At 35.3% G+C, this 23,243-nt stretch overlaps 1 protein-coding gene across 1 annotated transcript; it reads left to right on the top strand.

Moving 5' to 3' along the window:
* The first annotated feature begins 3,723 nt into the window (after nt 1-3,723).
* LOC131158902 (cyclin-A2-4) lies at nt 3,724-21,256 on the top strand. Its single transcript, XM_058113838.1, has 12 exons — nt 3,724-3,878; nt 12,463-12,836; nt 12,996-13,275; nt 14,113-14,249; nt 15,303-15,395; nt 17,256-17,389; nt 18,031-18,106; nt 19,990-20,066; nt 20,163-20,196; nt 20,292-20,441; nt 20,527-20,661; nt 20,927-21,256. Exons 2-12 carry the CDS (start codon nt 12,540-12,542, stop codon nt 20,978-20,980), a joined length of 1,467 nt encoding a protein of 488 aa, XP_057969821.1. The 5' UTR covers nt 3,724-3,878; nt 12,463-12,539; the 3' UTR covers nt 20,981-21,256.
* Nucleotides 21,257-23,243: the final 1,987 nt, after the last annotated feature.

The following is a 23,243-nucleotide window of genomic DNA, read 5'->3' as shown; positions in this document are numbered from 1 at the left end:
GGCTCGCGGATAGAGTGTAGCTCAGATCACCTAGGTTATAGGGTGAGTTTTTGTCAGAGCGGTGTATGTTTTTGGATAGATGTCACTGGAGGGACATTTTTGTATGGTTTATATATTTTGGATTCTGGTATTGTACAATTTATGTATAATGGTTATATGATTTATGTTTCCGCTACGTAGGAATGTTTATTGTATATATATTTTTTAAAAAAATGATGAGAATTTTGAGGTCGTTACAGTATAAGCCTATTTTGCCAAGACTTAGCCTTACACTCCCAACTCTCACACAACTGTATGCATATTTCGGTCTGCCCCGCATCCCCACTCAAGCTCAAACCCAAATACCCAATTCTTTTGATCAAAACAAAAGCCTTAAATTCACAATCTAAAAAAAATAAAAATATATATAATTTTATGATTGGTTATTAAATATTTAATATTTTACCCAATTATATTTTTAAAAATAAATTTAGTTATTATATTACAAAATAAATTGTTCATTGGATAGTAAAAAAAATTAGGGCAAAAGACACTAATCTCCACTAATGTTTGCCAAAAAGACAATGACCTCCACTGAGGTTTCAAAAATTCTAAAGATCTTCCCTAAGACTTTAAAAATCACAAGGATTTTCTCTTAGGTTTGTCAAAAAGATACAAACCACCTCTTATATTTTATAAAAAGATACATTTTTTTAGGGTAAAGTCTGCGTCTTTTTGGCAAACCTAACTTATGGGAAGTCTGTGATATTTTTGAAATTTTAAGGGAGGTCAGTGTTTTTTTTTCCCCGAATCTAAGGGGAGTATCTTTTACCTAAAAATTATGCTCAGGATGAGAATGATAAATTATCTACCATCTACCGTGAAATTATTTGATCCGAACTATCATAAATTAACCACTTAATTGAGTTAGATATAAATTGAAATTTCCTTACCCAATAACCTGTTTATTCCGCCACATATTATTTGATTGATCTACTTTGTCAGGTTTAGATAGTGTATTCTCGAGTGAAGTAGTGGTAGATATTTCAAATGACAGATTTGATGGTAACTTGGAAGGTAGATTTTTGTACAATACTTGTGAAAAGTGAGCTTGATCATGAAAGCCAAATATTTAAATGAAGGCAAAAGAGCAATTAGACACTTGATATTCTTTGATATTTGATCACGAGTTAATGTTAATGGAATATAGACAATCTTTTCGAGAGCTAAGATTTCCCCTATAGATTGAATGAGTGCCTCGTTTCTTTTTTAGTATGGAGCCCTCTTTGAAAAGCCAATAAGACTATTTATAGGGGAAAATTAGGATTAAGTGAAACTCAAAAAGTCCTCAAATATTTTATTAAAATGATGGTGTCTGAGATTCATTCGGACACTTCACTAATCCATCAAGTTCAATAGGTCAGTCCCTCTACCATTTTACACGAAAATATCAAAGTATTATCTCAAACCTAAAAGGTTCTCATACTTTTGACATGCATCATCGTTTAGGACATGAATTGTACAACCATATTTAATTAATTAAATTATTGGAGAATAGAATATATATTTCATTGATTATGTCTATTGAAGTAAATAATTCAATAACTTAATTATATTTTTATCAATTAAATTAATTTTAAGTCAACATTTTTTATTGCCCCCACCCTCTCCCATTGACACTAAAATCTTAATTATTTCAATTAAAAAATTATAAATTTCAAAATTCGAATCCTAATTACCTAACAAAGTAAAAAAAATTATCCTAAAAGAAAATCCTTAGAAGGAAAGTGCATTTAAAAAAAGAAACATAAAAAATTCAAAATGAATCTTCATTTATTGGCTAAAATGGGATTTCAAATTTCAAATTGGCCAAATGACCAATCTACCCTTCACGTGGTCCGTGCTCCTTTCATAAAAGCTGCCCCGTCACGTGCGTCACAGTCTTCAATTTCTCGTTACTTTTAATTTCAAATTTTCGAACTGTTTCCAAAATTGCTACTTCCACGCCATCTTTTACTGCTTCCCCTCCGCATTTGGCCATTTTCCAATACGGCAATACCGCATCCACCTGGAACTAGAAACAACGAAAAATTAGAAATTCCCAATCAAATCTCCGAATTTCAGGTGTTCAACGGCCCAGATATGCGACACCTGGCGCATCGAACGCCTCAGTGATTTGAATTTCCAGGACGTAGGCTTATTGGTAATTTCGTTCCAAATGAGTCAACGATTAGTGCAGGCCGCGTCGTAGATGATTCAGGCTCGCCCAGTCCCGAAAATTAAATGCCCAAAATACCCTTGTAAATCTGAAGGGAAAGTCATACTTCAGCGCCGCTGTTAGTAATAAATGAAATGTTCAGGGGTAATAAGAGGACAGCGCCCATACCTCAGGTGCGGTCGCTCTCTGAGCCTACACAAGGGAGACGGTATTTCTCACCGTCCAAAATCTGATCATGGGAATCAAAAATTGATTACAAAATCTGAACCATTAAAAATGTATACTTGATGAGCTGTCCTGCGTCTAATAGTCAACGCGGTCTTGGTGGCAGTAATAATTGTATGTCCTTCAAATTTAAAAATTTTACGAATTTTTCTTAATATTTAATTTATAAAATATTTTTAATTCTCTTAGAACTTAATTGATAAATTAATTTAAAAAATTGTAAAGGTTATGAAAATTAGTATTTTTAACTAAAATTTTAGGAGGTTTTGTAAAATTTTTAAATATTTTAACCGAATTTTTATATTTTTTTATCACCTAAAATAAATTATATAAAAAATTTCTAAAATTTAGTCAAATTACACTTTTAAAATTTTTAATTGCAACAATTATTAAATTTTATACTTATAAGAATATTTTTAACCTTCAAAAAATAGGATTTAATTTAAGTAATTCTCTTTCTAGTATTTGAAATTAACTTTGAAAGTTAGTCACTAGATACATAAGTCGAATTATAAAATATATAACAATATCTATATTAATTCCACCGTGCTCGTATATGAACTTATATATTGTCTAAGTGATTTTTGTGTTATTACAGGTCAATTAATTTTATAAAAATATTAATAATATTAATATATGTGTGAGATATATTATATATCACTTATATAATATTAAAAATATAATAAAATTTTAAAAAATTATAACTAATATAATAAAATTTGATCTCTACTCTTACATAATTTGAGTTCCAACGATTACCAATAAAATTAGCTAATTTGAATAAATTATCAATTAAAAGTTTGTTAAATTGAATCGACAAAAGATTAAAAAAAGAGAGGATAGGAGTAAGAACAAGCTCAACCTAATATAATTTTTGTAACTGTCAAATCAAGTTTAAAATTAAATTATATTTAACAATCATAAATTTCAAATTTCAAAATAAAGTTTATGTAATCTTAAAAGAAATATAAAATAATTCGAGATCATATTTTATGTAAAATGAGAAGTTTATGTAAGTTTGAAAGAAATATAAATTGTGTGAAATAATTTGTCACTTTTTTTTTTATTTTTAAATATTTTGGCATTAATATTTAAAAAATAAATGTGAAGTGTCAATAATTTCTCTATTTATCATAAATGCATAAAAAAATTGTAATTTTAAAATTTTAATAAAATTACAACTTTTTTTTTTTTTTAGGCTCTCATTATCCCTTAAAAGGAAATAAATTTGAAAATATGGAAATATGCCACCGTATTCAAAATTTGAGATGATAAAATATATATTTTTTTGAAATTTTTATAGGCTGTGGAGTGTAATTTAACTCACTCTGTTTTGAAGTATGTAGTATGAGTATCCCGCTTGCTTCTGACGCTCACTCCTACCATTCCTACTCTCTCTCTCTCTCTCTCTGACTTCTTGAAAGACATCGGGAGTGGGGGTCTGGGAGCTGGGAAGGTACAGTAAATTTTATGTTAATGAATATCAAATTGTGTTTCGTGGTTGGGTTATCAAATTTTGATGCATTGTTGATGCTTTGTGTTTACATGAATTGGGGTGCGTTGGTTTTGATTTAATTTGAAGAAACTGGTAGTTTAGGAACGCAGATTTGTAAGGAGGAGCTTAGTGCTTTGTTGGGTCACCGAGAAACTGCGAGAAAAGTAAAGAAAGAAGAGAAAAGAAAATTTGAATCTTATGCTTCGAATTATATGCCAGTTTCAATTTTTCGTTTCTTGGGTCACCACTGATGAAAAATTTGAAGCTCAAAGCTTTGGCAGCGTGTGAATTTCTCTATGTTTACTTTCTTCAGTTTAAAATTTTCTTGCGTTTTCTAACCTTTAGGTGTTAAATTTATGATATTTAAAATGGTCTGTAGCTATGCTAAAATCACCAGAGACAGGTTTTTGTAGATCAGACATGCACCCAAACACATTTGTAAGATTTGTGTGTTCTGCCGGCTTGATTTGTATTCTCTCTTTTCTGTATTAGAGACCTATAACACTTGCAGGTTCATTCTTTTACTAATTTTTTTTTTCGTTTTGATGTACGGCCATGGGTAATCAACAGCTGCTCTTTAAATATATTTGATTTGTGTATGTAGTGACTGTAGTCTGCTACCTTTATGTTCTGACGTTTGATTTTTATGGGCAGTTTTTTACCTTCTGTGGTTATAGATGCATTATCGCACCCTCTTATGGGCATTATTTTCCACACACACTCATTAGAATTCTTTTGTTATTAGTGCATTTTTTTTTTTTTTTTTTCTGTTCTACACTGACATGCGTACATTCATGTTTTGCATTTTTTTTTTTCTTTTTTAGTAGAGATATATCATGATCCAAAACAGAGCTAGAGGAATGGCACTCTAGTATATTCCCACAAAGACATGGACCAAGAACCATAACATTCAAATTCATTTATGCTGCATTTGGGAGCATGGACTTTGGACCTTGGATATGGATTTGCGCAGATTTGGATAAATTTCAATATAATTTTATATTACTTCTCATTCAAATTCAATAAAAAACCAAATCCAAATCCAAGGTCTCTTCAAACATAGGGTTAGTGTAAGAGAGAATGTGATTTACAGCTTCACAATCTTCCTTCCAAGAGGAGCAGCTACTACTAAACACCTCTTTTCATAAGATTATCAATCTTTAAGTATTTTCCGAGTAGCCTCCAGTCTAAGTAAAGTCATCTTGGTTCCCTTGGAAGTTTACTCCTATTTCCCGTTCCCTTCTTTTAATCCAAGAAAAACTAGACTTCACTAAGAAACTTCAATCCTTCGGGTAGACCCAGGCAATTTTATCCTCTTCCGTCACACCTGCTACACTGTATTTAAAACAAATTTGAGAATTACTCCTGTTCAGTTTCTCTCAAATTCCTTTTGAACCTCTAGCCCCGCCATTTTGATCTCCTTCAATTACCAAACAACCTCCAACTGTCACATTTTTCTGCAGTTAACCTACACAACCTTGGAAGTTTGTTTTTTTTTTTTTTTAAAGAGGTATGAATCATGCTGAACATCATGCCAAAAGAACAGCCAAAGACCTTCATCAAACAAGATGATCTTCTTGAATGTCTGAGCACCATCTACAATCTGAAACCAAGGGTAGGAGGGTTGTGAGCAGTGGAGAATCTAATTGAGTCAACCAGAGCTCTTGCAGGTCTGAGCACCTGCAAGCCAACTGAGGAAACAGAATATCCTGAAAAGTTATAACTATGTTGCAGATCATGGATGATGCATTGCTATGCATCATTCAACAATTTAGCTAATAGAACATGCTTGAAATGCTAACATTCTTATGAGCATTAGTTTGTGATTGTGTACTAACATGCATACATTCATGTTATAAGTGCAATTTTTTTAGTTATCCACTAACATGCTTTCATTCATGTTATGCATTTTTGTTGTGATATGTGGCTCATATTGTGAGTGGAAGGCATGCACAAAGTGAAAACATAGTGAAAAACAGTATGTTGGTGTTTGTTGAGGTAACCGTCGACGGTTGCCCTGTATTCATCGAAGGTTTGGTCCATAATTCAGAGAGGTTTTGCTTTGGCTCGGGAACCCAACGTAGATTTTCAAATTTGAATTGGGAAATTAGGTTGGTTGGGGTTTGGAGGGAAAGCCTTTGGGAAACCTGTATATATATACGTTGTATATATTGTATTTGTAATGTTGTTCGTGCCTTTGACACAAGATAGTAAGAAATCATTGCCGATTGCTTCCGTGGATATAGGCATTGCCGAACCACATAATTCTTTGTGTCTTTGTTAATGGTTTCATATAATCTACGTGATTGTGTTGTTTCTGTATTATTCACCGTTGAGTGCTGCGTTGTAAGATCGTGTTATTCCGCCGTGCATTTGATTTCCACAACAAATTGGTATCAAAGCATTATTGTAATGATCTTTGAAACTTCTTTTGCAAAGTTTGATGTTGTCAAGTTTGATGGAACCAGAAACTTCGGTTTATGGCATAGAAGGGTGAAGGATCTGTTAGTACAACAAGGTATGGTGAAGGCCTTATACGAAGTTCAACCGGAAGGCATGAATGACATAAATTGGAAGGAATTGGAAGCAAAGGCTATGACAACTATTAGATTGTGTTTGGCAGATGACGTGCTGTATCACGTCATGGACAAGGATTCTTCGGCAGCTGTTTGGTAGAAACTTGAAAGCCGGTATATGTCTAAGTCTCTTACGAATAAACTATTCCTTAAGCAAAAGTTATATTGGCTTAAGATGGTAGAAGGTTCGGATTTGAACCAACACATCAATGCATTCAATTAAATCATAAGTGATTCAATGCGGGTTGATGTGAAATTCAAGGAAGATGACAAGGCGCTGATGCTATTGAATTCCCTACCCGCATCTCACACGTATGAAAACTTGGTTATGACTACATGGGGGGAAAAAACCCTAAATTTAGAAGAGGTAGCAAGCGCATTGCTAGGCCTTCATCAAAGAAAGAAGGTTAGCAATGAAATTTCACATGGTGAAGGACTTGTGGTGAAGGATAACCATGAATGTGGGAGAGGAAAATTCAGGAATGGATCGACTCACAATAAATCTCGATCGCAGTCCAAAAAGAAGAAGGATATCCGGTGTTTTAAGTGTGGTAAAAAGGAGCACGTAAAACCGGAGTATCCAAAATGGAAGAAGGGGAATGCTTAAAATAAAGAGGGTTCTTCAAAATCAGCGAATGTAGTTGAATAAGAAAATTCAGAAAGTAGTGATGGTGATATCCTTTCAATTTCATCGGGTTCGAATCGCCTCACGGACTCATGGATCCTAGACTCGGCGTGTTCTTATCACATGACACCAAATAAAAAATGGTTTAGCACCTATAGGTCGGTTAAATCTGGTTTCGTTTTGATGGGTAATGATGTTTCATGTATAATAATTGGAATAGGAAATGTAAGAATTAATTTGTTTGATGGTGCTGTGAGAACCTTATGTGATGTAAGACACATATTGGATCTACGAAAGAGTTTAATTTCATTGGACACTTTGGATTGTAACGGATTTAGTTGCAAGTTAGAAAGTGGGATTATGAAGGTTTGGAAAGGGGTTCTAACGGTGATGAAAAAGGGCAGAAGTTAGCAAGAAACATATATGCCCTGCTGGGCACTACAGTTGTAGGTGGAGCTGCAGCTGTAGATTCAGAGTTTGATAATACTGTTTTGTGGCATATGTGGTTAGGGCATATGGGTGAGCATAGGGTGAAGGAACTTCATAAGAGGAAATTCTTAAAGGGTATGAAAATATGCAAGTTAAAATTCTGCAAGTTATGTTTTATTTGGAAGTAGAACAGGGTGCAGTTCAAAACAACCACTCATAAGACGGAAGGTATTCTTGACTACATTCATTCGGATGTTTGGGGGTGGGTGAGAGTAGCATCATGGGGTGGACATACGTAATTTGTGAGTTTCATCGATAATTACTCACAGAAGGCATATGTAATTTGTGAGTTTCATCGATAATTACTCACAGAAGGTTTGGGTGTACTTCATGCGGCACAAGTCAAAGACGTTTTCCAGGTTTAAATTGTGGAAAGTTAAGGTGGAAAACCAGATCGGGAGGAGAATTAAATGCCATAGGTTAGACAATGGGATCGAGTACGCTGCTTTGAGGTTCATGAAGTTTTGTGAGTAGTAGGGCATAAAGAGACATTTCACAGTTCGCCGGACACCACAACAAAATGGTGTGGTAGAAAGGATGAACCGAACTCTAGCTAAGAGAGTTCAGTGTCTCAGGTTGAATGCAGGGCTAGTGAAGAACTTCTGGGTTGAGGTAGTTAGTATGACATGTTTCTTGGTAAATTGATCACCAAGGGCATCACTAGAGGGGAAAGTTGCACAGGAGGTATGGATAGGTAATGCGGTAGACTACTCCAGTTTGAGAGTATTCAATTGTCTAGCTTATGTGCACTTTTTTAGTGAGGAGAGATCGAAACTTGACGCAAAGTCTAGACGTTGTATTTTTTTGGGGTATCAGAAAGGTGTGAAAGGGTTCAAGCTGTGGGATCCAATGACAAACAAGGTGGTGATCAGTAGAGATATAGTTTTCGATGAGAAAGCTATGGTGAAGCGTACTCAAGAAGATGATGAAGATAGATAGAAGTCAGAAAACTGGAGTAGAGATGAGCATGTTATGTAGGTGGAGTTAGAAATTCAGGGTAATGATAACAGTCCCCAAATTGTAGGGAGTTATAGCTTGGGAACTAGCAGGTTGACGGTATTCCTATACGGAGATCCTGACGCACTATCAGACTACCGTCTAGGTATAGATTTGATGATTTGGTATTTTATGTTTTTATTACCTGTTGCAAGGATCCAACTACTTTTCAAGAGGTAGTGCACGGCCGGGAGAAAAGTAGATGGATGGGTGCTATGATGGAGAAAATGGAGTTGTAGCATAAGAACCAGACTTGGGATTTGGTGGAGCTTCTAGATGAGAAGAGGGCTATAGGTTGCAAGTGTATATATTGGAAGAAAGAAGCAATTTCAGAAAAGGAAGGAGAAAAATTCAATGCACGGTTAGTGGCAAAGGGATACTTATAAAAGAAAGGAGTAGATTATGATGAAATCTTCTCACCTGTGGTCAGACACACTTCCATTAGCATAGTGTTGGGATTAGTTGCACATTATGATATACATTTGGAACAAATGGATGTGAAGACAACATTTCTCCATGGTGATTTGGAAGAGCAGATCTATATGGCACAACCAGAAGGGTTCAATCAACCCGGATAGGAGCATTTGGTTTGTAAATTGAAGAAGTCACTTTACGGACGGAAACAATCTTCGAGTCAATGGTACAAACGTTTTGATTCCTATATGATTCAGATAGGCTATAGGAGGTGTGAGTATGATTGCTGTGTGTATGTAAAGAATCTTGATGATGGTTCTCTCATTTTCTTGTTGCTCTATGTTGATGACATGCTAATTGCTGCGAAGGACATAATTGAGGTAAATCAGTTGAAGACTTTGTTGAATAAAGAGTTTGACTTGAAAATCTTGGTGTAACCAAGAAGATCTTTGGGATGGAGATTTGTCGGGACAGAACTTTAGGGAGATTGTGATGATCTCAGGGCGATTATATGAAGAAGGTGTTGGAAAGGTTTAGTACGGCTGATGCAAAACTGGTAAGTACACCATTAGAAAATCACTTTAACTTGTTTGCCACTCAATGCCCAAGGACGGATGATGATATCCGGGACATGTCAAAGGTCCCTCATGCTAGTCCTATGCGGTGTTTAATTTATGCTATGGTATGTATAAGATTGGACCTGACATATGCAGTCATTGTGGTGAGTAAGTTTCTTTCAAATCCGAGTAGACACAATTGGGATGTCGTAAAATAGATTTTCAAATACTTACGGGGTACTTTTCACTATGACTTCATATTCGGCAACAGAGTAATCCGTCAATTGTGGGATTTGTTGATGCATATTATGCAGGGGATCTTGATGATAGGAGGTTTACAACAGGGTATGTGTTTATCCTTGTGGGAGGACCTATTTTTTGGAGGTCCATGGTACAATCTCTGGTGGCATTATCAACAACTGAGTCGGAGTATATGGAAGTTGCCGAAGCTGCTAAGGAAGCATTGTGGCTTACTGGTTTAGTCAAGGAGCTGGGCATACGGTAAGGTGTAGTTGAGCAGCGTTGTGATAGTCAGAGTGCCATCTATTTGGCGAAGAATCAAGTGTATCATGCAAGGGCCAAACATATAGATGTAAGGTTCCACAGGATTCGGGAGTTGATTTCTTCAGGTGAACTTGTGCTTGATAAAGTTCACACTTTTGAGAACGTGGCAGATATCTTGATGAAGCTGGTTACCACAGATAAGTTCAAGCATTGTTTGGACTTGCTGAATGTCTCCAGCTGCTAGAAGGGAAACGGTGCCAACCTATTGTCCTAAGGTGGAACAGTGGGTTTTATGTTTTCAGTTTTTTTCTAAGGGGCGTATATTCGCCAAGGTGGAGATTGTTGTGATACGTGGTTCATATTGTGAGTGGAAGGCATGCACAAAGTGAAAATATAGTGAAAAACGGTATGCTGGTGTTTGCTGAGTAAATTGTCGATAGTTGTCCTATATTCGTTGACGGTTTGGTCCAGAATTCAAAGAGGTTTTGTTCTCAATATTAAACCGTCGACAGCATGTCTGCAAACCGTCGATGGTTTGGCTTGGGAACCCAATGCAGATTTTCAAATTTGAATTGGGACATTAGGTTGGTTGGGGTTTGGAGGGAAAGCCTTCGGGAAACCTTTATATATACGTTGTATAAGTTGTATTTGTAATGTTGTTCGTGTCTTTGACGCAAGATAGTATGAAATCATTGCCGATTGCTTTCGTGGATGTAGGCATTGCCGAACTACGTAATTCTTTGTGTCTTTGTTATTGCTTTCATATAATCTGCATGATTTTTTTTCTGTATTATTCACTGTTGAGTGCTGCTTTGTAAGATCGTGTTATTCCACTGTGCATTCGATTTCCACAACAATTTTTATAGGGATATGTCATGGACCAAGATGCATGAAAGTTTGGATTTGATTGCGGCCATGAACATTATTCTTATTATCATTATTTTGTGTGTTCTGAACTGTTTGAATACATTTTTTTTTTTTAGCAAGATTTTGTTCATCCTATGAACTCATACCTCAGCTTCATTACAGTGCCATTGTTTGTTGATATATTCATGACTGCATATTGGATATTTTCGCTCATGCTAGTGGAAATTTTGAAGAAATTTATTTTAGTTCATTTCCCTTTTGACACAGTTGGAATTATTATGTCTCCCTTAACAAGTGACTGCTGAAAAAGGAAGAAATATAATGTTACCTATATATGCTGAAAAGATGAGAGCAAAGCTAACGAAATTACAGTTAGGAGAACAAATGTCTAATGGCTTTCAAAATTCATGATTACTATGACTATTAACAACTAGAAAGGCACAAATGGTATACGGTGTTCAAAATTTGAACTTGTTAGGAACGTTGGATATCAATTAAGGATAATCAACAAAGGGACTACCGTTCTATTATTCTGAAGTGAAATGGCTCTATGCATCAAAGTAATGATATATGGTGCTAGTTAAATAATGGGAGTGACGCATAATTAGTACAGCTAGTCAGAACATACTTCATCAACTAGCTCGTAGTCTCATACTTCCAGTTGTAGAGTTGCGTGGACAATTACCCTACCTAATAGACATGGCAGTGTATGATAAAAGAAAATAGAGAGTTGTAAAATGTGTTCAGGCGACAAGTAAACTAGATACGGGGATTTATGCATTTTATAATCATGTACCCCTTAGAGTGAGTGATGATAATGAAGGGTAAATACAAGGAAAAATGATTGCCAGGCTTAGCTGTGTTGTAAATGCGAAGTTGCAAGAGTGTCAATGCTTTATGGTACAGAACGTTCGGAAATAAAGTAAAAAATGTGCTCATAAAATGGAAAATCCTTTATTTTTTTTTCATTTTATGCAGTGAATTTCCATTTTATTATCTGACCTTCCATTTGGTTTTTGATCCTTGCAAAAAATGTTGACAACGGGTGCTCTCCAGCCTCTATTGAACTCAATTGGAGAAAATCATTACTGTTTACTCTCATTGAATTTGTGAACTGCTATAATGTTTTTAGCTGAGGCATATGGAATCTTCTAGTAAATTTTAATATTGTTTGCGAGCAGCTAATAAAAAAATTGTCTATAAAATATAATTATTTAAAAGATAATTGTAGGTGGAAATCTACTTTGTAAATTGCAAAGTGAGCTAGGAAAACCTCTTTAATTTCACTAGAATTTCCAAGTATTTTACTGAACTTAGTAAAGCATTGAAAATCAGTTTTTCTTTTATGGTAAGCAATTCTTCAGTGCAGAAAACAATAGTTTCCTGCTCTCACTCATTGTTGTTTTGATTCAATGTTGATTTTTAATGTCTGAATTTATTGCTTTATAAGAAATGGTTTGCACACTTCTGCTGTTGAAGTCAATGGGGCTTGAATTGTGTTCTCTCAATGTTGGTAGGTTTTCATAAATTCTATTGATACATAAAATCCTGTTCCAACATATCCTCGTTTAACTCTTCTCCAACGCTTGGGAATATGAAGAAAGAAACTCTGGTTATTGCCAATGTTGAGGAACCTACTGCTCGAATAACTCGAGCTCGAGCTGCTGCATTTCATGCATGGGGGGGGAAGCCCACTTCAAAGGCATCCACACAACAAGATCAGAAGCCTGCGTTGCAACCAAATAGAAAAAGAGCAGCCTTGAATGAAAACAACTCTAATGCTGCTGATACTGCATGTCTTCAGCTAAAAAGGCGGGCAGTGCTCAAGAATGTCACAAATGTTTGCTGTGAAAATTCACTTAGGAACTGCATCGATGCAGCCAAAATTCAGGTTCAGTATACAATGTATCAATATGATTGTCAGTTTTTCACTTGGAAAAGTCTTCCGTTTGATTCAATGGGAACTTGGTAGCCTTGTCATTTATACAAGATTTTCATTTTTTTATTTGTTGAAGAGTCTGAATGTTGCATCAATTTTGCTGATTGACAGAGTAGGAAGGGTAAGCAGTGTAAAAGACGTAAAGTAAAGGTGTCCAAGGTGGTCCCGTCTGTTGTCTTAGAAATCCCACAGCTTCAAACTGATGTAGAAACAAAAATGCATCAAATAAGAAAAAAAGAACTTAAAAAAGAAGATGTTACTAGTGCAGAGAGTTTGGAAGAACCATCTTTAGATAATAGTTGCAACATGAGGGAGCTTGCTGCAGCTGATTGTCAGCTTGAAAGACAGAATCTTGCTATGCCTCCTCTTCTCCAAAGCCCTTTAAGGAAAGGTTTGCCTTCTCTTTTTTCAATTGTCTTACACTCTTACCTACTTGCTTACAGTCTAGCTTGCAAACTCAAGAATATAAGTGCTTTTTGTTGGAGTTCCTTTGCTTTTGCTGTTTTCCTGTTTAAGTAGCAATATATTATGTGCCATACTACTCATAGATTTCTTTTATATATATATATATATATATATATATATTAATTTTTTTGTTGTTATTTTTACTGTTTTTTTGTTTTTTTTTCCAATTTTTTATTTTTTATTTTTTTGCTTTTCTAGTTAATACTGATATAGAAATAGCAGTATCTTGATAATGAGTTGTCTTGATGTGAAGACAGTAAGAACAATCCCTTCAAAAATTTTCTTTCATTTTCAAATTTGTTTTAAAAATTTTCTTTCATTTTCAAATTTGTTTTAACTGCTCTTGTTCAAGCTTAGAAAGTTTTAAAAAATACAAATCTTGTGCTTGAGTAGATTTATCATGATTATAGAATTATAACTGGTTGAAGTTTGTTCCAAGGTCTTCAATTCATAAAAGGTGTGTTAGAGTGCATTAAAATTTACAATTAAATAAAATCATGAGTCCAGATTTGTCCACAAGCCCAAGTTCCCAATAAAAGAATTGTTTAAACTGTTTGCCTTCTGGTAAACATGCTAGTTTAGAATTGAGGATATGTGATTGTTCAACTGTTCAAATTTGAAATGAATTTTATAACTTCACAGTGAACGACCATAAGGAGGAATGTTTGAATTGTTTAGCAACTATTTCCATGTTTCGATTGTGTTGCATTGTTGTTCAAAATCACATGCAACAAAGAATGACACATTTTTTGACTGGACGCAGCTGAGAAAGTTGGCCCTTGTGGGAAATTGAAGATATCAAGCAATCCGGATGTTAAAGACATAGATTCTGATCACCATGATCCTCAGTTGTGTAGCCCTTATGCTGCTGAAATCTATAGCAATTTATGTGTTGCAGAGGTTTGTCCCATCAAAACTGTCAATCTATTCCTGATACTCAAGTTTCCCTTTCTATTACACCAACAAAATATGGAACAAAAAGAAGACGTGCATGCAAGTATACAACAGAATTTAGCATACGAAGACCAATTACCTCAACCAAAAATGGACAATTGAACTTTAAATGCATGTAAATATTATTTTCCGACTTTGTGTTGATTTCCTTCTCTTCATTTTCGTTCTAGGACCTTAAATAAGGCTAACATTTTCTGTCATAAAAATTTTCTAGAGTCCCATAATGTTCAGACTTCTCAACATAATAGCAAGGAGAAACATAAGTAAAAACCATTTTTCTAGGTTGTAGGACCAAAATGGAAAGAACATTGATGACTGTACAATGGAGAGACTGATGATGGTGGAGGAAGTTATATATGCATCCAAACTTACAGAGAATAAAGGGGAAACTTTAATTTGTTGAGCATGACTAAAGAAGTACTCTGCTGTCTTTGGCAGCTTTTGCATGGGGATGCCTGGACATCTGTTGTCCAAGGGCCATTCTCTTCTATTTAACCTCAAATTTTATATTATGCATAAGTAGGCATATGGTCCATCCAAAGACTCCAAACCACAAATTGAGTTCTAGTATGACCTGTGAAGCATAAGGTCTTCATGAACTGGGAGTGAAAGTCACTTCCTGAAAGGACCCAACTGAGGATTTCTTTAATTTATCTGATATATACCATATAGCATCCCACTTCTGATCCAATATCCTGTTCTGAGTTGACAGCCAGCACTATTGCTTAGAACTGGACGTGTGTATATCTATGCACTAACATGCTTTCTGTATGAGAACCTAAAAGATCTTCTGTGTGCGGTTTCAGTGCCATGAGTAACTTGTGCAATTTGTTATGCAATTAAATGATTAGAAGATCTATACGTGCATGTTTGTGTGGCTCAAGCACTACCATTCAAAGACCATGGCATCCACCCCATTGCATGTTTCCAGTATCCATTAGGACTGTGTAGGTGGAAATTTCAATACCTTATTAATGATCAGATCTCTCTTTTCCTCAGCTCAAACAAAGGCCTTCTTCTAATTTTATGGAAACAGTCCAGCGAGATATCACCCAGTGCATGCGTGGGATTCTAGTTGATTGGCTTGTGGAGGTTTGTGCCGTATGGTCCTTGGAAGTTATTAATGAGAATGTTACAATGCACATGCTTCTTTTTATTTTCATTTTGTTCTTGCCTTCTCTTTTTTTATTACACTTTTTGTAGTACACACCATGGTTGTAGGATTCTAATTGACTGAGCCATTGATGTTGACTATGCTTCAAACTGGAATACACCTATTTTAAATCCTTTTCAAGCAAGAAGTGGAGCTTTTGTTGTTGGTTTTCTTGTTGCTGCTGCTGCTGCTGCTGTTATTTCTATCATCATCATTATTTCTACTGCTTTTGTTTTTATTATTATTAGCAGGATTCTGATTTTATTTGATGAATGGTCTTGAACTTAAACATTAGTTTTTAAACTTTGGTCACTGAGCTTCAATCACGACATATATGCACTAAACTTTATACATTCGCTTCAATGCCATCTGATGTGTAATGGTCAACTCTTGTGACTCATGGAATGATCTCCTAATGTCCCGGTTGGCTATCCCAATCAGCCCTTCTATCCCTAAAAGGGGGAATTCATCAAAAGAATTGCCATCCGCTAGTCCCTAACGTTGCTTAAAAAAACCTAATCCCTAGCAAATACTTTTGGTAGGAGTAGATGAACTGGTGATGGGTGTGGGCAGGACACCAGGGCTGACTCAAGAACTAGAGTAATGTATCAGTGTAGAAGAAAGCTGTATCTTGTGACTGATGGAATGATCTCCTAATGTCCCAGTTGGCTATCCCAATCAGCCCTTGTATCCCTAAAAGGGGGAATTCATCAAAAGAATTTCTGTCCGCTGATCCCTAATATTGATTAAAAAAACCCTAATCCCTACCAAATACCTTTGGTAGGAGTAAATGAACTGGTGAATGGGTGTGGGCAGGACAGCAGGGCTGACTCAAGAACTAGAGTAATGTATCAGTGTAGAAGAAAGCTGTTGTATATTGGATGACATTATTTCAGTGGACAATATATTGCAAATTGAAGTTCAGCCAGTTTGAAACAAATGCTAAATTTCAGTGATCATTTATGAAATTTACCCATAGGAATCTGCATGTGCTGCATGTTAATATAGAGAGGAGATAAGTGATACTGTGATGGAATGAGGAAGGAAAAGAAGGAAAGATAGAAAAGGAAGGAAATCATGTATTAATGGACTATTGACCAAGCCAGTGAGCTCACTGAATTCAATGGGTTATGACCTGGTGATCGAACCAGTGACATCATCATAAAAGATATGAATTTTTTTTTTTTAAATATTGTAAACATGCGTTTAGATAAAAAAATTTTAAATATAATGATCTTGTAAAAAATAAAAATAAGATACTTAAAGCTATATCAAGAAGGATTCAGATATAGTACATGAAAAATAAGACATGTAAAGCAATATCAAGAAGTATACCCAGTATGTTGCATTTTAACTTATATGGATGGTTGTCCCCTGGTAAGATAACCCTTCTTGGAACTGAAGGACTGGGGTTCAATTCCTACTTTATTTCTTAGCAATTTTGAATCAACTCAGCTGACCAGTTCACTTGGTTTGGGCTGGGTTGCACTGACCTGGCTGAACTGGTCTGGTTTGGGTTTTAAAACCATGGATAATAGAGTTTAAAATATAACTATAATTTTTTTAGCAATTTAATAACATGATTGCATGACCAGTGAACCATTAAGATAAATTTTAATAAACGGAAGTTTAACTTAGTACGAAGCCATTGTTTCCCTTTACATACTAAATATTCATGTGTTATAAGTAACTTAATGGAATTTGATAAACAATTTTTTGAGGGTGTAAAAAGTTATATTATGACTTCCTAGATAACTGAATTCTAATCCAATATTTTTTCTAATCATTCCAAGTTTCAGGTGTCTGAGGAATATAAGTTGGTGCCAGATACACTTTACCTCACAGTGCATCTCATCGATTTGTTTCTTTCTCAAAATTACATTGAAAGACAGAGACTTCAACTTCTTGGCATCACTTGCATGCTAATTGCCTCGTAAGATTCAGTGTCTATAGTGACATTCATTACATGATCTTTTTTCCTTTTTAACTTTAGTGATTTGACTGTTTTAAGTATATAAAGCATACAAGTTATGGTCAACGGTGCAAACAGGGGCTTATGTGGTGAATAGTGATGATGATATAGTGATCCACAACTCTAAATTATATTTGATTGGTCTGGCGCAAGATACTGTTATAGGCTCATAGGTGCACTAGTTAGGATGAGGTTTTGGATGATTTTGTAGGTTACACATGCAAATAAATTTTCTTTCATTATACATGGTTCTATTCAATGATTAAAAAAAAACTGTGATTTATACATTTTATCTGCATTTGATGTTCCAATAAAATGGGTTTATTTGCCTTCCACTGTTATATTTTGTCAACTAAATACCTACACATTTTTCTTTTTTTCATTTTTATTTGATGAAAATCACTGTGATTCATACATTTCATCCCCATGATTTTATTTATTGTTTTCCTATATTTAAACAAATTAACTTTCATAAGCATATATACACATTTGCAACATTCATGAACATGCATGATGGCTGGGGTGAAAAGCCCTGGATATTTGTGATGTTTCTGCATAATCTGATGCGATCCTTAATTTTGGTTTCTCTTTATGGCATTAAGGAAGTATGAAGAAATTTGTGCGCCACATGTGGAAGATTTTTGCTTCATCACAGACAGTACTTATACAAGAGAAGAGGTATATTCTGTTTACCCTTTTGTCGCAGTCAATTAAGGTGCTTAGATTGTTATGGTCAAATTAGGATGCCTGGGTACACACGAATCCAAATATTGATTTGAAAAAATATTTAGTTAAAACAAAAAATGTATTGAAATGCCTCTTATAGTTTGTAGAACTTCTAAAGCAACTAAGCAACTCTAGTTTAAGCGCCCTACATGGCTTTGAAGTAGATAACCTTGAAATTTTGAGGCACATGGACTTTTGAAGTTCTGGTGAGGTCTATAAATAGGTATATATATATGTTTGGACCAAAGGAGTCCATAGGTGTGCTTGATACACATGGGTGAGCATCAACTTGACCCAAAAGCTTAAGCCTATTAGGTCTTGGGTCCAACCATGTATATAAGCACCCATCATCTATTCAAATTTTCCAATGTGGCACAAACTCACAAGTGGAATTCTCAACAATCTCCCCCTCACTTGTGAGTTCCAACTGCTTCCCCTTGAACATAAGCCATCTTCTCCCTCATGAGACAAATTCTCTAACAGTTTGCTCAAGTGGGCCGTCTTACGTGTCTCGAATTGTATTCCAAATGCCGCATCCAAACCAATCCTACCTCCCATGTCTTGAACCAATTTGGATCCATCTTGGCACCTTAGATGATCCTTCTTAGCCTCAATCACACAGTCCCATACCCAAAGTTATGAACCGTCGGCTCTGATACCACTTGTTAGCACCGGAGGAGTCTATAGGTGTGCTTGACATGGGTGAGCACCAATTTGATTCAAAAGTTTAAGCCTATTAGGTCTTGGATCCAACCATGTAAATAAGCACCCATCATCCACTCAAATTTTTCAATGTGACACAAACTCATAAGTTGAATTCTCAACAATATTTGTATGTATGTATGTGTGTGTTTATATTATTATATATACACATACACGTAAGAGGGAGTGAGAGAGAAATAGGCCATATTTTGATGAAATTATTTAAATTATATTCGACGTGATACGATTATGATATAATTCAAAATTTCATGGAATATAAGATTTGTTGAAATTAATATATGGGATTTACATCTGAATTGAGTATTAGGTATCAGATATAGTAATACCGTATGATCTTATTAGTGTTCTTCACATATAATTTGCTCCTACTTTTGGATGAATTGGTCATTGAACATGAAAAAGAAGAAAAAATTTATTTTCTTCAACCTTACCTAGTGCTTGGGATGCGTGTGCCTTTTTTGGGGTGCAGGGAGGATGCATATACCTGCACACACAATTTGTACGGGTCAGATATACATGCAATTACAAAGTTTGAATATAAAATATTTTACTATAAATAAATTGTTAGCAGCGGAGGAGCCCATGGGTGGGCTTGATACACATGGGTGAACACCAACTTGACCCAAAATAGGCTTAAGCTTTTGGGTCAAGTTGGTGTTCACCCAAATGATTTGTTTGTTTCTAATCTATGAAATTGGATTGGAATTGGGTCCTAAATAAATTTATAGACCATCTTCAGCAACTGCACCTCAATCTGTACTGGTCAGATATACATGCAATTACAAAGTAATATAAAATATTTTGCTATATGAGTAAATGATTTGTTTGTTTCTAGTCTATGAAATTGGATCAGAATTGGGTCCTAGCTAGATAAATTCATAGACCATCTTCAGCAACTGCAATGTCATGGTAATGGTAGTCCAGAGTGCACTATAAGTTGGCTCCAGCTTAGCACCTTAATTTCAGTCACTACCACCACTTAGAAGCAGATCATTTTCAGAATCAGGATCTTTTGACACACTAAATTTTTTTCTTAGGGTCCTTTGATTATCTGTTTGTGCCATAGTCACTGTTTGGAGATGAGATATTTCCTAACTAAAGTATACTACCAGGTATTGAAAATGGAAAGCCGAGTATTGAACAACTTTGGCTTTCAAATTTCTGCACCTACTACGAAAACATTTCTAAGGTATATCAGTTAAAATATATGGAACCTTTTTCCAAATAATATATACTTTCTGAAATCCCCTCAATGTGTTTCTGTTGCAAAATTCTTGGTTTTCAGGAGATTTGTCCGTGCAGCACAAGCTACTTACAAGGTATGTTGCTTCTAGTCCTGGTCTTAGCTCTCCAAGGCTCAGGGGATGCCAAACTCTGATTGACTGATTTTGCATTTATTACTTTACATATACAGAACCCCAGTTTTGAATTGGAATACTTGGCAAATTATCTAGCAGAATTGACATTGTTGGAATATGATTTCTTGAATTACATTCCCTCTCTCATAGCTGCATCAGCTGTCTTCCTAGCCAGATGGACATTGGACCAGTCAGGCCATCCATGGGTTAGTGTTTTCCCTCTGTTTATATTGTTCCACTTGCTTTTTTTATATGTACTAGGACCATGACTTCACTCCATAATTCTGGCAGAATCCAACTCTAGCATTCTATACCACCTACAAGGCATCAGATCTGAAGACTATGACTTTTGCATTACAAGATTTGCAGATGAACACCAATGGCTGCCCTCTGAATTCTATACGTGCAAAGTACAGGCAAGAAAAGGTGGAAAATTGAATCCTCTTTGCCTTTTGTGTTCAATTCCTTTCAACTTAGCACCCGAGTAATTGATTGTTGCTGATTGTTGATAATATTTTTTGTGCTTCTTTCATTTTTTTGGCTAGACAAAGGAAGTATACAAACTAAGAAACCAGAGAAAAAATGTTATTCTAAAGCATTACAAAATCATGTTACTTAGTGCCTGTATTATATATATTTCATGCCAATTTATCCTACCAGTTTGCTAATGAGGTTGCTGTTGTGGTTACAGTTCAAGTCTGTAGCGGCTTTGTCTTCCCCGAAACTGCTCCAAACACTGTTTTAAAGATATAGACCTAACACAAGGGACAACTAACAAGTGCCATGACTAATTGGACCAGAGTTTCCTCTGGATTTTTGCTAACTCTCTGGATGTCAAATCTCAATCTACTCGCTTTCCCATTAATACTCACTTTTTCACTTCAAATTTTTGTTCATAAATTTTTTGTGAGTTTATCAGGTATTGGTTCTTCAAAACCTTTTCTTTTGTAATGTTGAATCATGGAACTAGGGATGTAAATTAGTGCAGCTAGTTTGAAGCAAAATGACTCATGGTTAAATATCTTTGCATTTTGTCTTAGTTAAAACTTCCAACTTGACACATCAAGGAAATTTGCTGGTCTGCAAAGAGATAATGTAATTAGGTGATTGTGACTTTTCTAGTTCTTATTTTGGAGGCCTTGCCTGCAAAACTGCAAGATGGATTAGTCATTTCCATGACTTGCTGGAGTTGCAAGGTTACATTTAGTATAGAAGTTATCATGCCTCTGCATCAAGTAATTAGTGACCAAAAAGGACAATATTTTTCCTTATAATTACAAGTGCTTTGATATGGACATGGGAATTTCATGCTCTTGGGAATGGTTTCACAAGGGATTTGGGGAGAAGAATGGGCTATTTCCTAATACACAGCTCAAGTTCAATGAACTAGATTTGGTGTTTCTAGTCTTTTGTTCTGTAGTTCAGCCATACTAATGAAATGACAATATTGTAATGGGTTTTAAAAAATAGAATAAAATTGCTACTCTTTGCACCTCATGCTAGAAGTTATATACACTGATTTTACCCAAATCCACTTATCGATGTGAAAAACAGAGCTGCCTATATCTGCCTCAAGACATTTGATTGACCATACACACTTGTCTTGCAACCAAGAAACTCATAGCATGTATAGTATAGGCTGTGCTCATATGGGACCTACCTATCTTTGCTCGCCATGTCAATTGAGGATCATCATTGGCTCATGATGAGTAGCAAGCATTTCCCTTTGATCATACGAGGCAAAACCTTACAACCTGATGACCTCGTGGATGATTGGTAGGGCTGCGTTGTCGTTGCTGTCTAAATTGTAGGGAAGTTGGCTTCATCACTTGGTGAATATCGCATCTTGAGTTAAACAAACATTGACCCTTACAGGTGAAATGCCCTATTCTCAAATTCAGAAGGAACAATTTGCATTAATTGGGCTATGGAAGATCAATTAGATATTTCAAAGCAGCTCACACAGAAGCCTCAATCACCAATTCATCATCCTCATCCACAGCCACTGGCAGATGCAGGATTACCACCATCACAAACTCCAAATTGCACAAACTCATCAGTTGCTTTAAAATCCAAACTAGCCTAGGCTGCACATACACAAATGGACTGCACAAAACCATCAATCCTTTTCTTTATCTAATTTAGATTAGCCCCCACCACCTTGTCAACCAGCAAGCTAGCTTTTCATCATTCTTTAGTACAAAAAATGGGTATAGCCTTCACCTCCACACCAGTTGCCACCTCCAAGGCAAACTAGCAAATGCAAACAAATTGTTCACATCATCACCGCAAAAATCTGCCCAAAAAATGTAGTGTTTTTTGCAGGATAAATCAATTGCATATATCAATCAAGAAAAATCTTGAAACATTGGTCTTGATTCTCTTACTTGAAACAAGCACAAGAAGAGATTCTTTCCTGCTTGAAATCTTATTGGTTCTAACTAATTCTAGCTAGTGTGGTTGTCCTGGGAAGAACATATTTTAATTTTTAAGTTGTGTTTGGGGGTTAGGTGGTGTTTGGGAAACGTAAATTTTAGATTTTGGATTTGAATTAAAATCAGTATAAGTTTGTATTATATGTTGTTCAAATTTTCAATAACTAAAGTCTAAAGATGATACTCCCAAATATTTGGGTGAATGTCCTTTACAAAGTGTGTTTTTTATTAAAATATTAATTTACCTTAGAAAAGTTTTGTGAAATATTATTAGAAAAATTAGTGGAATAGACCACTAAAAATCTATAAATATATATATGATTTACTAGAAGTAATTTCTAAAACTAGGAACCACCTAGCCATCGTCAACTATAAAAAAAAGGCTCCTCAACTATAAAAAAAAGGCTCCTCGGGGATGGCCATTCATAAATGTCTTTATTTGGGGGTTTATAATTTCTCTTTTGTGCATTAGCTGGGTTGCAATGGATTTGCTCTCATTTAAATGTAATCTGACATTGTTTTTCTTCCTCACCACTTTTATTATTAGGCTGGGCAAATAGCCTAAAATGGTTT

The sequence above is a fragment of the Malania oleifera genome, chromosome 6 (assembly GCF_029873635.1).
Source record: "Malania oleifera isolate guangnan ecotype guangnan chromosome 6, ASM2987363v1, whole genome shotgun sequence".
NCBI classification, from domain to species: Eukaryota; Viridiplantae; Streptophyta; class Magnoliopsida; order Santalales; family Ximeniaceae; genus Malania; species Malania oleifera.
Note: the sequence above shows the minus strand (reverse complement) of the source record. Positions and strands in the feature narration are given on the sequence as shown.

Bases quoted from the DNA above. Each gene is read 5' to 3' on its own strand.
- LOC131158902 (XM_058113838.1), top strand. From the start codon at position 12,540: ATGAAGAAAGAAACTCTGGTTATTGCCAATGTTGAGGAACCTACTGCT. The intron at 20,067-20,162 runs GTATATCAGTTA...CTTGGTTTTCAG, and splicing joins ACTACGAAAACATTTCTAAG to GAGATTTGTCCGTGCAGCAC. The intron at 20,662-20,926 runs GTGGAAAATTGA...TTGTGGTTACAG, and splicing joins CAAAGTACAGGCAAGAAAAG to TTCAAGTCTGTAGCGGCTTT.